The sequence below is a fragment of the Natator depressus genome, chromosome 15, assembly GCF_965152275.1.
Source record: "Natator depressus isolate rNatDep1 chromosome 15, rNatDep2.hap1, whole genome shotgun sequence".
Classification (NCBI taxonomy): domain Eukaryota; kingdom Metazoa; phylum Chordata; order Testudines; family Cheloniidae; genus Natator; species Natator depressus.
The window spans coordinates 3,995,809-4,008,101 of NC_134248.1; the positions used below are offsets into that span (position 1 = coordinate 3,995,809).

General features: G+C 54.6%; 1 protein-coding gene across 1 annotated transcript in view; it reads left to right on the plus strand.

The window, feature by feature from the left end:
- LOC141999530 (2'-5'-oligoadenylate synthase 2-like) overlaps positions 1-12,007 on the plus strand; it is a 32,365-nt gene extending 20,358 nt beyond the window's left edge. Inside the window, exons 7-12 of the mRNA XM_074973066.1 lie at positions 5,573-5,926; positions 7,569-7,857; positions 9,330-9,505; positions 9,774-10,024; positions 10,673-10,820; positions 11,608-12,007. Of these exons, the coding sequence (XP_074829167.1) occupies positions 5,573-5,926; positions 7,569-7,857; positions 9,330-9,505; positions 9,774-10,024; positions 10,673-10,820; positions 11,608-11,754 (1,365 nt within the window). The 3' untranslated portion in view covers positions 11,755-12,007. The remainder of the gene's footprint in view (positions 1-5,572; positions 5,927-7,568; positions 7,858-9,329; positions 9,506-9,773; positions 10,025-10,672; positions 10,821-11,607) is intronic.
- Positions 12,008-12,293: the final 286 nt, after the last annotated feature.

The following is a 12,293-nucleotide window of genomic DNA, read 5'->3' on the forward strand; positions in this document are numbered from 1 at the left end:
TAAAGTCTATTTGCCACACTTGTCCAGGGCCTGGAGTGGGTTCTAGGGCAGCTGGTGGCACAGGATGTCCCGGTCGGGGGTTATTCTTTTGGCAGACTAAGCAGTCCGCTTGTACCTGGGCAGCCAGGGGTCGGAGTCCGGAAGTGATAAAGTATTTTCCCATTAGTTGGATAAGTGCTTCCCTGCCAGCATGAGTGATTTGATGTCGTTTTTGCAGCACCGGCCGGATCAGGCCCTTTGGTAAGAGGACCTTCCCTTCTGGGGAATGGAGCCATCCCTCCTTTTCCCGGAGACCGAGTTTGTCAGTTAGCTGTCTCTCCTCCCCAGAGTATTGAGGGGTTGGAAGCTCCCCTACTGATGGGATAAGGGCATGCATATGGGCGTTCTCAGTCTGAGGGGATGGCAGGGTGGCAGCATGCTTAGCCTCTCTATCTGCCCGGGCGTTACCTCTGGCCACATCTTGATCCTCCCTTTGATGGGCTTTACAGCGTACCACCGCCACTTCCGAGGGAAGTTGTATTGCTTCTAGGAGCCGGAGGATTTGGGGCCCGTACTTGACTGGGGAGCCTTGGGCTGTCAGCATTCCCCTTTGCTTCCATAGGCCAGCATGAGCATGCAGCACACCAAAAACATACTTTGAATCAGTAAAAATGTTGACCCGCTTTCCTTTTGACAGTTCAAGTGCACGGGTCAGGACTATTAGTTCGGCAAGCTGGGCAGAGGTCCCAGCAGGCAAACCTTCAGCTTCCACAGTGTCATGGAGGGTCACAACAGCATAACCCGCCCTCCTTTGCCCATTCATTACAGTACTGCTACCATCAGTGTACCACTCATAATCTGCATTTGGGAGGGGTACATCCTTTAAATCCGGACGGCTGGAGTACTGGGCATCTATGATCTCTAAACAGTCATGTTTCTGTTCCTCTGTTTCTGGCAAGAGAGTGGCTGGGTTAAGGGAGGGGCAAGGCTGTAGGGTGACTTCAGAGTTCTCTAACAGCTTAGCCTGGTACCAAGCAATCCGAGCCTGGGTGAGCCAAAGCCCTCCCTTTGCATCCAATAAGGCTCGGACCATATGGGGAGTATAGATTTGCATAACCCCTCCCAGTGTTAGCTTCTCGGCTTCCTCAAGCACTAGGGCAGTAGCTGCAACCGCCCGTAAACATGCCTGCCAACCCTTTGCAACCTGATCCAATTGCTTAGAAAAATAAGCCACGGGACGTCTCCATGCTCCTAACAGCTGTGTAAGCACTCCTAGGGCCACCCCCCTTCGTTCATGTACATACAACTGAAACGGCTTAGAGAGATCTGGCAGGCCCAGAGCCGGGGCTTCCATCAATTTTCTTTTCAGGATTTTAAATGCCCTGTCAGCCTCTGGGGTCCAATAGAAGGGGTCATGATCTGCTCCTTTTACACAGTCGTACAGGGGTTTAGCCCACAGTCCAAATTGTGGGATCCATATCCTGCAAAAGCCTGCCATACCCAGAAATGCCCTGAGCCGCTTACGGTTACTTGGGGTAGGAACTTGACATATAGCTTCCTTTCTTTCACTTGAAAGCTGACGCTCCCCTTGCCGTATGTGAAACCCGAGGTACCGTACCTCTGGGAGGGCAATTTGAACCTTACTCCGTGCTACCCGATATCCCCGGAGTCCAATAAAATTCAGGAGGCTCACGGTGGCTTTAAGGCAGGGTGTTTGGCCCACAGTGGCAATTAACAAATCATCTACATACTGCAGAAGGAGGGCCTCCTCATTATCCCACTCCTCTAGGTCCCTGGCCAGAGCCTGGCCAAAGAGGGTGGGGGAGTTTTTAAATCCCTGGGCCAACACTGTCCAGCAAAGTTGCTTTTTAACCCTTTTTCGGTCCTCCCACTCGAAGGAGAAGATCTCCTGTGACGGGGTGGCAACTGGGATGGTAAAGAAAGCATCTTTCAGATCAAGGACTGAAAAATGGGTATAGTGTCCCCCTATAGAAGCCAATAAGGTATACGGGTTAGGGACAAGAGGGTGCAGAGTCTTAACCTGTTCATTGACTGCCCTTAGGTCCTGTACCAGCCGATACGTGCCATCAGGCTTCTGTACGGGTAGAATGGGAGTGTTCCAGGCTGACTGACATTCCCGGAGAATACCATACATTAGGAATTGATCTATAGTTTCCTGTAAACCTTCTCTGGCTTCCCTCTTGATTGGATACTGTTTTACTTGCACTGGGCCTTTCCCTGATATGAGCTGAATAGTAATGGGGGTCTGGTGGGTGGCCTTTCCTGGAATCCCTGATGCCCACACGAGGGGGTACACCTGGTCTTCCCACGGGCTCCATTCTGGGGCTTGCATGGCTGAGGGCTCAACTGCAAGGGTCATGATCCATGCATTCTCAGGGGGTAAGGTAAGGGTTATTTCGTCCTCAGTAAAATGCAGGGTGGCACCGAGGCGACAAAGCAGATCCCGTCCCAGCAGAGGTGTTGGGCACTCGGGGAGGTATACCAGCTTGTGGGATATAGTCCTGTTTCCCAAAGCGCATTCCGCTGGGGCATACACTGGGCACTTGGTGTCCCTGCCTGTGGCTCCCACCACAGGAAGGGAATCTGCTACTGGCAACTGAAGAGGCTGATTTACAGCAGTTCGGGCTGCTCCAGAGTCCACTAAAAAATCTATTTCTGAGCTTCCCACCCGCATCTTTACTCGGGGTTCCGGGGGTAGGGTGGTCCGTCTCCCCTGACACCCCTATTCCTGCTCCACCATCGCCATCATAGGGGCACCCCCCTTTTCTTTCCTCTTTGGGCACCCATTTTTCCAGTGTCCCTCCTGTCGACACAGGGCACACTGGTTGCGACCCAGTCGTCTCTCCTGTGGGCCCGGACGGTCGTGTCCACGGCCCCTTCCTCCCCGGCCACTTCTCTTAGTGCTGGCCTGTAGCGCTGTTACCATCAATCTCACTTGCTTTCTCTCTTTCTCTGTCTCTCTCAGACTATAAGCTCAGTTTGCAGTCTCTAAGATTTGTGCCATGGTCATGCCCATTAAATCCTCCTTTTTTGTAACTTTCTCTTAATATCAGGGGCTTCTCTGCTCGTAAAAATTCCCTTAATAATTGACTCAGTTGCCTGATCATCGGGGTCTGCATTAGTGTTCTGTCGAATGGTGTCCCGAATACGCTGTAGAAAGGCCCCTGGGCTTTCTTTTAAATCCTGCATTACTTCATATGGCTTTGCCCAATTATTATGTCGGACAGCCGAGTGATGGAGTCCATGCAAAAGCAACTCCTTATTGGAGGTAAGGCGGGTCATATCCCCATGATCATTTGGATCCCACCTGGGGTCTGCTCGGGGGACTTGTGCTTCCGGGTCAGGGACATTAATATGATCCCGGTCGTACCGTCTCTGCGCCTCCTCCCTTGCCTTGGACACAACCTGTTGTCTTTCAACCTCAGACAATAGGGTTCGCAGGAGGATGTTACAATCATCCCAGTCCGGCTTGTGACTACTGAGGCACCCCTCAAAGACTGATATAAACCTGCTTGGGTTGGTGGAAAACTCTCCTGCCTGTGCTTTGAAAGCAGCCAAATCCACAGGATTAAAGGGCACATGAGTATAAACCTGCATAGTCGTGGCCGGACGCCTGTCCGATCCAGACTGGGCGACTTTAGTTTCGGTGATTAAGGGGTATAGGCCAACCATTGGGGACTTACAAGGTGTGGGTGTAGGGGCCGAAGGGGACACCGGCTCTGCCATTACAGTGGGGGTGGGGGTCTGGGGACTAACATTAGCTGCTACCGAACCAGTCGGAGTCAGATTACAGTGCTGTAAAATATCTGGTCGAGTACATAAAGTCAGAAACAAATGCGCATACATATGTTCATTCCATTTCCTTGTTCTCTGACAGGACAGGAGTAACTGAAGGATTGTGTTGTAATTAATTGACCCTCCTGGTGGCCACCACTCCTGGTCCTCTAGTTGATATTGAGGCCAGTCAACTGTACAGAATCATTTTAATTGGCTCTTAGTCATCGGATCCACACCAAATACCTTCCAGTTTGCTAGAATGCACTCTAGGGGCGTACACAGTGCCCTAACCCCTGAGCTCTGTCCCTGTCCCATACCTACAGGGTAACTCTGGGCGTCCCCAGGTTCTAACAGAGCAGACAATCCGGATTTCAAAAGGTTCCTACCTTATCCAAGGGACCAGTTCTTCACCGTCGTCCACCACAACTGCTTCTCCACTATATGAGTGGGTTGCACCGTTGTGCCCTCCGGGGTCGATCAAATCGCATCTCCTCCGAGGCCCCGGTGAACTCACCGGTGCGCACTGGGCGTCGGTTCTCGCCGCAATCCTCGACCTCCAGGAGAGGTCCGGGCAAGGCTAAATTGCAGCCTCGAGCCCACCCAGGGACGCCAAAAGCTGTTGCCGGCACCCAGTGCCGAGAGGCTGAACAACAGCTTGAGTGGTTCGTTACCCGGTGTGCTACACCCAATAATCACAACGGGGTGGAGGAGCAGAAAAGTTTATTTGCAGCTGCAAAAACGTACAGGGAGAATAGAATCTCCAATCCTGCACACAGAGCAGGAAGTTACACAGGCTTTTATACATCCTTTTTCCCAGCATACTTATCCAATAGCAAGCTGCCCCAAGTATCCATATAGCCAGCCAATCCAGTTCCCAGCTAGTTCCCTGGTTCTCTGTATCATTTGTTAAACTATACATAAAGCTGCTTTATTCAGCATTGTTAATCCATATCTGCCCTGTTTGGCCTTGCTTAGTTTCAGGCAGTCTGACTCTGCAGCATATTGTTGCAGATCCTCGGCATAACTGCGGTGTGTGCCTCCAGGCGGGGGGGGCCAAGGACACTTGGGTCTAGTACGCAGAGCTGCTGCGAGTGCCTCCAGGCGGGAGTGGGGGGGCCAAAGACACCTGGGCCTAGTGCGAGGGGGCTTCATCGACACTCGTGGTCTTCCATCCCCTTGAGTTACCTAGTGGCAATGCCCCAGTGTCACCAACAGACTGATCAAGTTGGCAAGAGCAAATAGGACAAAGGTCCACTTCTGCCAAAAAAGTCAGGAGGGCCAGGACAGGGCTTAAAAAAGGGACTGTCCTGGCCAAAACGGGACGTATGATCACTCTCCTCCTTATGCACCAGCAACAGGCTGATTTGCTAAATTTCCGTTCCAGGGCCAGTCAGTGACTCCTGCGCAAGCCCTGGGAGGGGAATGCAGGAGGAGAGGACAGAGTTTGGCCTGCGGACACTGGATTACTGGTGATGATGCAGGAGGTGGAAAAACAGGGAAGGACTGTCAGAATCCAGCTGGCCTGGAACCATCTGCAACTTGCGAAGTGAAAACATGTGATCTGAAATCACTGAGACGTGGTAACGTGGATCTGCGCGTTCACCCTGCCAGGGCTACGCATGCCGAGCAGCAGACAAGATAGCTGAGCCCAGCACAAGAGCAGTTCTGGGAAGGCAGCCAGAGATTCCAGTTTACAGCCAGGAAGCGGGGCATAGGGCAGTGGGCTCCAAAGCATTCCTGGGCAAGCAGCAGCCTGGGAGAAACGAAACTGATCAGAGAGCTGAGGAAGTGAAAGGAGGCGAGGCCTCTATGCAGCAACCAACCCTCTGCATCTGCTGTTCCCCTCCCTGCCCAGGGCCTGTTGCAGTCCAGAAGGAGCAAGAGACGGTCCCTCTCTGCCAGGGGCACACACAGGCTAGTCCCGTCCTGGGCAGCCCCTGTTGTTCGCCTCCTCATGGAGCTCAACCAGAGCATGGGGCTCTACCAGATGCCAGCTGACGAACTCGATACATTCATCACCAACGACCTGCAGCCCAACCAAGTTTTCAAGATGCAGATCAGCACAGCCATTCACACAATCTTCCTATTTCTGACCCAAAACTGCTTCAGAAACTCTGGCTCTACCATGCGGGTGCTGAAGGTGGTTAAGGTGAGTGATGGAGATGGGGTGCACACACCCTGCCTCTCCAGGTATTGGGGGGAGTGGGAAGGGGAGGGGGAACAGTCCAGGAGGTGAATGTTCTCAATGGTGATCAGCACACAGCTAGGGTGATGCTGTTGTAAATCAGGGCGCAGGGTCGGGGACCCCTCTGCCTGTGTCTGAGGAAGGGGCGAGCAAGCGGGGAGGTGGGGCTAGTTCCCAGGTGCAGGACCCCAGTGTGGGGAAATGGGGGACAGACAGTCACTGTCAGTATTTGTGCAGGGCTGTGTCTGGGGAGAGCCAGAGGGCAGGCAAAATATCTGCCGAATGGCCCTTCCCTTAGCGAGACCCCCCAACCGATGGCCCCCTGGGACATGGGGCTCGGGGTCTGGCATTTGGGGCTGCAGTGCATCGGGCAGGGGATGATGCCAGAGTCAAGGGTGGAGAATGGCCCTGGCGAAAACTGGAAAACCCGGATTTGCACTAAAATCACTGTTTGGTCACTCTGGCTATGGGGGAAGGCAGTGGCCTCCCAGCCGGGGGAGGGGAGCAGAGTCACTTTTAGGGTGATTGTTAGTCTCAGCTGGGCTCTTGCCCCCACTCCAGCCCCTCCCCCCCAGCTGTTTCTTTTGATCCCACATACCCCAGCTGGGCCCCTTGCCATCAGTCTGGCCAGCCCCCAACCAGGGTGGGAGGCCCCAGGGCCCAGCAATACATCACATCCAGAGAATCTCTTTGTCAAATTCTTTTTGAAAACTTGCAGAGCTGCGTGCACTGAAGAAGTTGGAAACACGCAGCTCAAGCCACGTGAGCAATGCAGCATGTGACCCGCTAGTGTAAGGGCAGTTAACAACACTAGTGACCCATTATAAAGCTGGGGGCAGGGTGGGTGTGATTAGATCACCCCTGAGCCCCCTCCCAGCTGGGCACACTGCTGCGCCTGCCACCCCTCTGCGGTGCTTGCACATGGTCTCCTCCAGGCTTTTAACAAGTGAGGTCGGATTAACCTTCGGCCGAGCCCCAGTGAGGGTTGGCCCCTTCCAGAGACATGTAGGGGTCCAAACAAAAATAACTCATTTTTGCCAGCCCTCTTCCAGGCTAAAATGGTTCTTTCCCCACTGGGGACCCCTCCCCGGAAGCCCTGGCCTGGGCCCTTAAATAACGACCGGTACCAACACTGGGCCTCCAGCCCCACCAATGCTAGATCACCCAGGCCTCGTCCTTTATCAGATTTTCCCTCCCAGACCACTTTACCTCCCATTGGGGAGCAGTTACTCATGTGAGTCGCCGGCTGAAGTCAAATGAAGAATTGACTAAGGGCCTGAATCTATGGGAGGAACGCGGCTGAGGTCCACGGTGTAAAACCCCTGTGACTGAGACCAGAATCAGCCCTAACTCTTGAGGAAGCCCCTTTTCCCTGCTCCGCCGATGCTCAGTCCCAAGGCTAGGACTCAGTTTGCCATAGCCACCGGCCAAAACCACATCAGCTCGGCCCTGATCCCACGCGTGAGTGAGCGGTGGGATGTCCTACAGGGGGTGTCTCCAGGGTGGCCCTGGAAGCAGCTCCTCCAGATGGGTGGGCCACAGCTGAGCTCTCTGCGGAAGGACTCAGTGGGACCTCTCTCTCTCTGTCTCTTGCTTTCTCCTCCAGGCCGGCTCGTCAGGGAAGGGCACGGCCCTGAAAGACGTCTCCGATGTGGACCTCGTTGTGTTTGTCAGCAAGATTACAGATTTCCGGGCCCTGAAAGCAGAACGGAAAAAAATCATTGCTGAAATCCAGACAAGGCTGGAGGAATGCAGAGGGTCTCTGGGAAAAGACCTAGTGCTGAGCATTAAGAAAACAAAGTGGGAGAACCCCCGTGTGCTCACTTTTACACTAACATCTAATACCACGGGGGAGCATATTGATTTTGATGTGCTGCCGGCTTTCGACGCCCTAGGTAAGATGCACTGTTTTGGACTCCCAGGGCAGGGGCCGTGTTTCTCAATGACTGTCTAGTCTCTCTCGATTCCCATGGCACATTGCCAGAGCTCTTGCTACTTTCGAGATAGCGATGGCTCCATGTTCTCTGGGGTGTGCTGTGTTGTAAGCACGTGATACCAGGAGATTTTAAGGGGAATCTCATGGCCAAACTTCCCCACTATGATTTGCAAATGTATCTCACGTGTCTAGCTTTGCAGGTGTAAATTCACGTGGATGTTCAAGTGCATGGATGTGCCTCACCCACTGGTCAGTGTGGTTACGGCTTCCCCTCTGTATCCACTCCACAGAGCAGAGGAGTCGGTTGCTGTACGTTTCAGCTTTAGCTCACACTGTACCATGCTTGTAGGTCTGCAGGACTCCAGTTCAATCCCAGATCAAGAAGGTGGCCATCACACATGCATACCCTATGCACACCTGATCTCCTCCTTGTGCACTAGCCCTCATCAAAAGAAAGCACCATCCAGGGAGTGTGTTTCCTGTACCTCCCCTAAACTGCTTCTCTTCCTCTCGCTTGTCCTGCCCACCTGTGATTCAGAATAGAGGCACCAGCTAATAGCGAGGGGCGGGGGGGGGATTGTTAGTCACTGTTTAAATTTAACCATTCAGGAGCAAGCAAGCAGCATTTGGCCTCAGGGAAGAGCCTTATCTGAATGACTCCCAGGACTTTCAGAGAGAGTGGAGACACATGCAGCAGGCGACTCAAAGCTTCAAGCACTCGCTCAGCTCAGTGGGAACTAGGGGCCAAGTGTGAGGGGCAATACATGGCCGGGGGAGGACCAGGATTACAATCTGGACCCAGCTAATGGCTAGCACTCCCAGCCCAACTCTCCTCGGTCCCGCTGCCACATCCGGCTGCTTTCTGGTGACAGTGCCCTCCAGTCCACCTGCCCATCTCACCCTCCACCCCACGAGAGCCGCTCATCACCTCAGGACTGCTCTGATCTCCCAACAGGCCTGAGGGGCCTCCAGAAACAATCATCACAAGCTGCATGAATTCTCTGGGCCCACCGCAGCTGTGCCAGCCAAGGGTGATGTGCTGGGCCACGCCCCAGCCAGGCTGAGCAGGCAGGCCAAGGACGCACCTGGCAGGGGCCCGCAGTGAGGATCTGCCTCTGCCAGGATGGAGTCTGGCCCCTTTACTTTCCCTTTCCTTTCAAAAATTTTGAAAAAAACAATCTGAGGTGGGAGTGAGCAGAATGAAGTGTATCCTTCTGCCACGCAAAGTAGTTCCTATGGGAAGGGGAAGAGAAACTCGCAGGGAAAGGTCAGGAGCCAATGAGCACTGGGTCTGTGATTGCAACGCCAGGCCCCACTCGGAGTAGTGGGCACAGGGAGCGGGGTGAGGAGTGGCCATGCCACCCACAGCACTTGGGTACATACAGTGTTTAGCTACCCATGGCCTACACGCCTGTGTTCGTTCTCTGCTAGGCCAGCTGTACAGAGGCTATAAACCCGACCCCGCGGTGTACATCAGGCTGACAGAGAGCAATCCTGAAGGGAGCGAGTTCTCCCCCTGCTTCACCGAGCTGCAGAGGAATTTCATCATGGCTCTCCCCACCAAACTGAAGAGTCTGATCCGCCTGGTGAAACACTGGTACAAACAGGTACAGCAGCTGCACTGGCTCCCCACAGCCCCCCTGCAGCTCTCGGGGGACAGAGTCATGCTGGGAATATGCAGCTGGAGGCCCGGCAGACACCAAGGTACCCCGGAGAGGGCCCTGCTGTCGGGAGCTCCCCCTGCTCCAGCTCTGTCTCCTCCCCCTGTCTCCCAGACCTTCCCACCTTTTCTGAGTGGATTTCCGGGCATGAATTAGGCGTGAATGAGGGTTTGTTGCCTGTCGGTCTCACCTCTGTTCCTTTTGTCCACCCCAGTATGTCCTTCCCCACAAAAAGAAGCTGGGGTGGAAAGAGTCCCTGCCCCCCCAGTACGCGCTGGAGCTCCTGTCTGTCTATGCCTGGGAGAGAGGGGGCAGGGGTCCAGCCTTCAACATGGCTGAAGGCTTCCGGACGGTGCTGGAGCTGATCCGGCAGCATGCCCAGCTCTGTGTCTATTGGACCATCAACTACGGCTTTGAGAATGAAACCCTGGGATGGTACCTGAAGTCTCAGCTCTATAAATCCAGGTGCCTGCAAACACCACCACACCCTTGTGTGTGCATCCCGGCTCCCTGTCCCCGTGGCAATGGGGACCTGCCTGTGATCCCCCCATGCACAGCTGGGGGCAGGGAGCTCCCTTTGTGTGTGAAACTCACTGCTGATGACCCAGACACAGCACCCTGGGGGCAAGGAGAACGAGAGACGCCCCAGCGTCAGCGTCAAGTGGGGCAGGGCTTTAATGCTCTGAATGGCCAAGATACCCTAGGCAGTGGCAATAATTATTAACACACAATATGTGGGAGACGCTGGGGAAGTGGAACTGGTGAAGGAGGGAATAGGATGGACTCAGTCTTCATTCTGCCCAGGTGGGTGGGGTCCGAGAGACACCCGGGGTCTGAGAGAACGGAGAGAGCCAGGCCTTAGAGCTCAGGGCTAGGCAAGGGCTGACAGCGAGCAGAGAGCAGCTAAAGCAAATGAAGAAGGTCTGTGACGTCTGGCCAGGTGGCAGCAGCCATTAACTAGCCGCACCGTGTCCTAGGAAGACCAGACGGGAGCTTAGCAGGACAGAGCTGGAGGGGTCAGGCAGCAGGGTTATGCCCAGCTGGGCTGCAGCACCCCTGTCTCTGCCCGGCTGGAATCTGCACCGTGACTCTTTGTGTCTCCCTGAATTTCAGGCCCATCATCCTGGACCCGGCAGATCCAACGGGGATCGTGGGGCACGGGAGCCGCTGGGACCTGGTTGCAGAGGAGGCTGAGCGCTGCTGTGCCCAGAAATGCTGCTGGAAGCGCAATGGATCCGCGGTTCAGCCCTGGAATGTGCCGGTGAGGGCAGGATTTCCTGCAGTGGCTCATATTGTGTCTAAGGGTAAAACAGCCCAGCCCATTGGGCATCCCCTCCCGTGCACTGGAGGGGGTAGGGTAGCCCAGCGCCCTGCTCCGTCTCCCTACCGCAGCACGGCTGGCCCCAGCCAGGAGGAATGCCCCGTCCCTGCAAGAGAGAGACAGCAATTGCATTTGATGCCTCTGTGGCCCTCAGTGGTCTCTCCTCACTGCGCCAGCAGTCGCTGACCTGCCCGTCTGTCCGACTCTGGGGCTGTCGGTGTGTCTGGTGCTCTGTTATGGGGACTTTGCTCTGCCCTACTGAGTCACACAAAGCAGTGTGCACAGAAACTGCACTGGGCTCCTTCCCTTGACTCCTCCCAGACAAGCCCCGTTGGCTGGGTGAGGCCAGGGGCCCCTCACTTCAGACTCTCCTGGGTCTTCCCAGCAATTCAACTGCACCATGCACTATGGTCACCGGGGTTCACTTGTGCCCCCATCTCCCTCCTTTCCCAGCTCACACAGTAGTGAGTGCTTGATGTGACCTAGACTGGTAGGGCTAGGGGCTCGGGCTTGGGTGGAGCAGCCTTGTGGTGTGGTCAGGAGGGGACACCTGAAATGTCAAATTTAATTCTTCCTTGAGAAAACAATCGTGCAAATCCTTAATTCTGCCCGTATTACAAGGGTCCATGGTGGCAGCCACAGGGACCTGGCTGCTCCCGGAGCCCCCAGCTAAGGGCAATTTGTCTGGAAAGCAGTAACCCGCCAACTCTGTGTTTCCCTATTTCAGTTGCAGCAGACATGGAGAGCAGCTGAAGGAGATGATTTTGATCTGCAGTCTCGGACTACGGACAAAGAATACCCCATCACTGAGAACCAGATGTTTGCAAATGGTAGCCATGCTGCAGAGGAGGAATCCTACTGCACGCTCCTCTGACAGCTGCCTCTCAGCCCCCCACCCTGTCAGGAGCCCTCCCTGGGGCAGGGCAGGCATTACTGGAGGGGTCTCTCCCTGCTCTGCAACTTCCTCCTTTCAGAAAATGGCCCCGGGGGCCGGTTGAGGACTAGCCCTGACGGGACGGGACCAATCGGCTTGTGCTCTGTGCTCCCCCAGCTCCCTTCCCCCTCCCTGCTCTCTCTCCTTTCTTGTATTTTTATTGTTCTCTTAATCAGAAATAAAGGTCACTTGATGGGAAAGCAGGGACGTGCTCTTTTTATGTGGAAAAGCCGGGTGGTGATGGTGTATGATCTGGCAAGAGCTCAGCTTGTCTTCCCGATGCCAGGCACCTCTGGGAACGAAGCTGAGTATCTTTTTACCTGTAATTCAGCACATTTACCTGGAACCCCCAAGAGTATTGAACATGGGAAGCCACAATGCCCTTCTTACTGGTCATTTGCCCGGTGCTTAATTTGTGCCGGGGCTTGTCAGGGCTGACCCCCAGCACCTCTGGGCCGGGCAGTTCAGAGCCTTGGGCA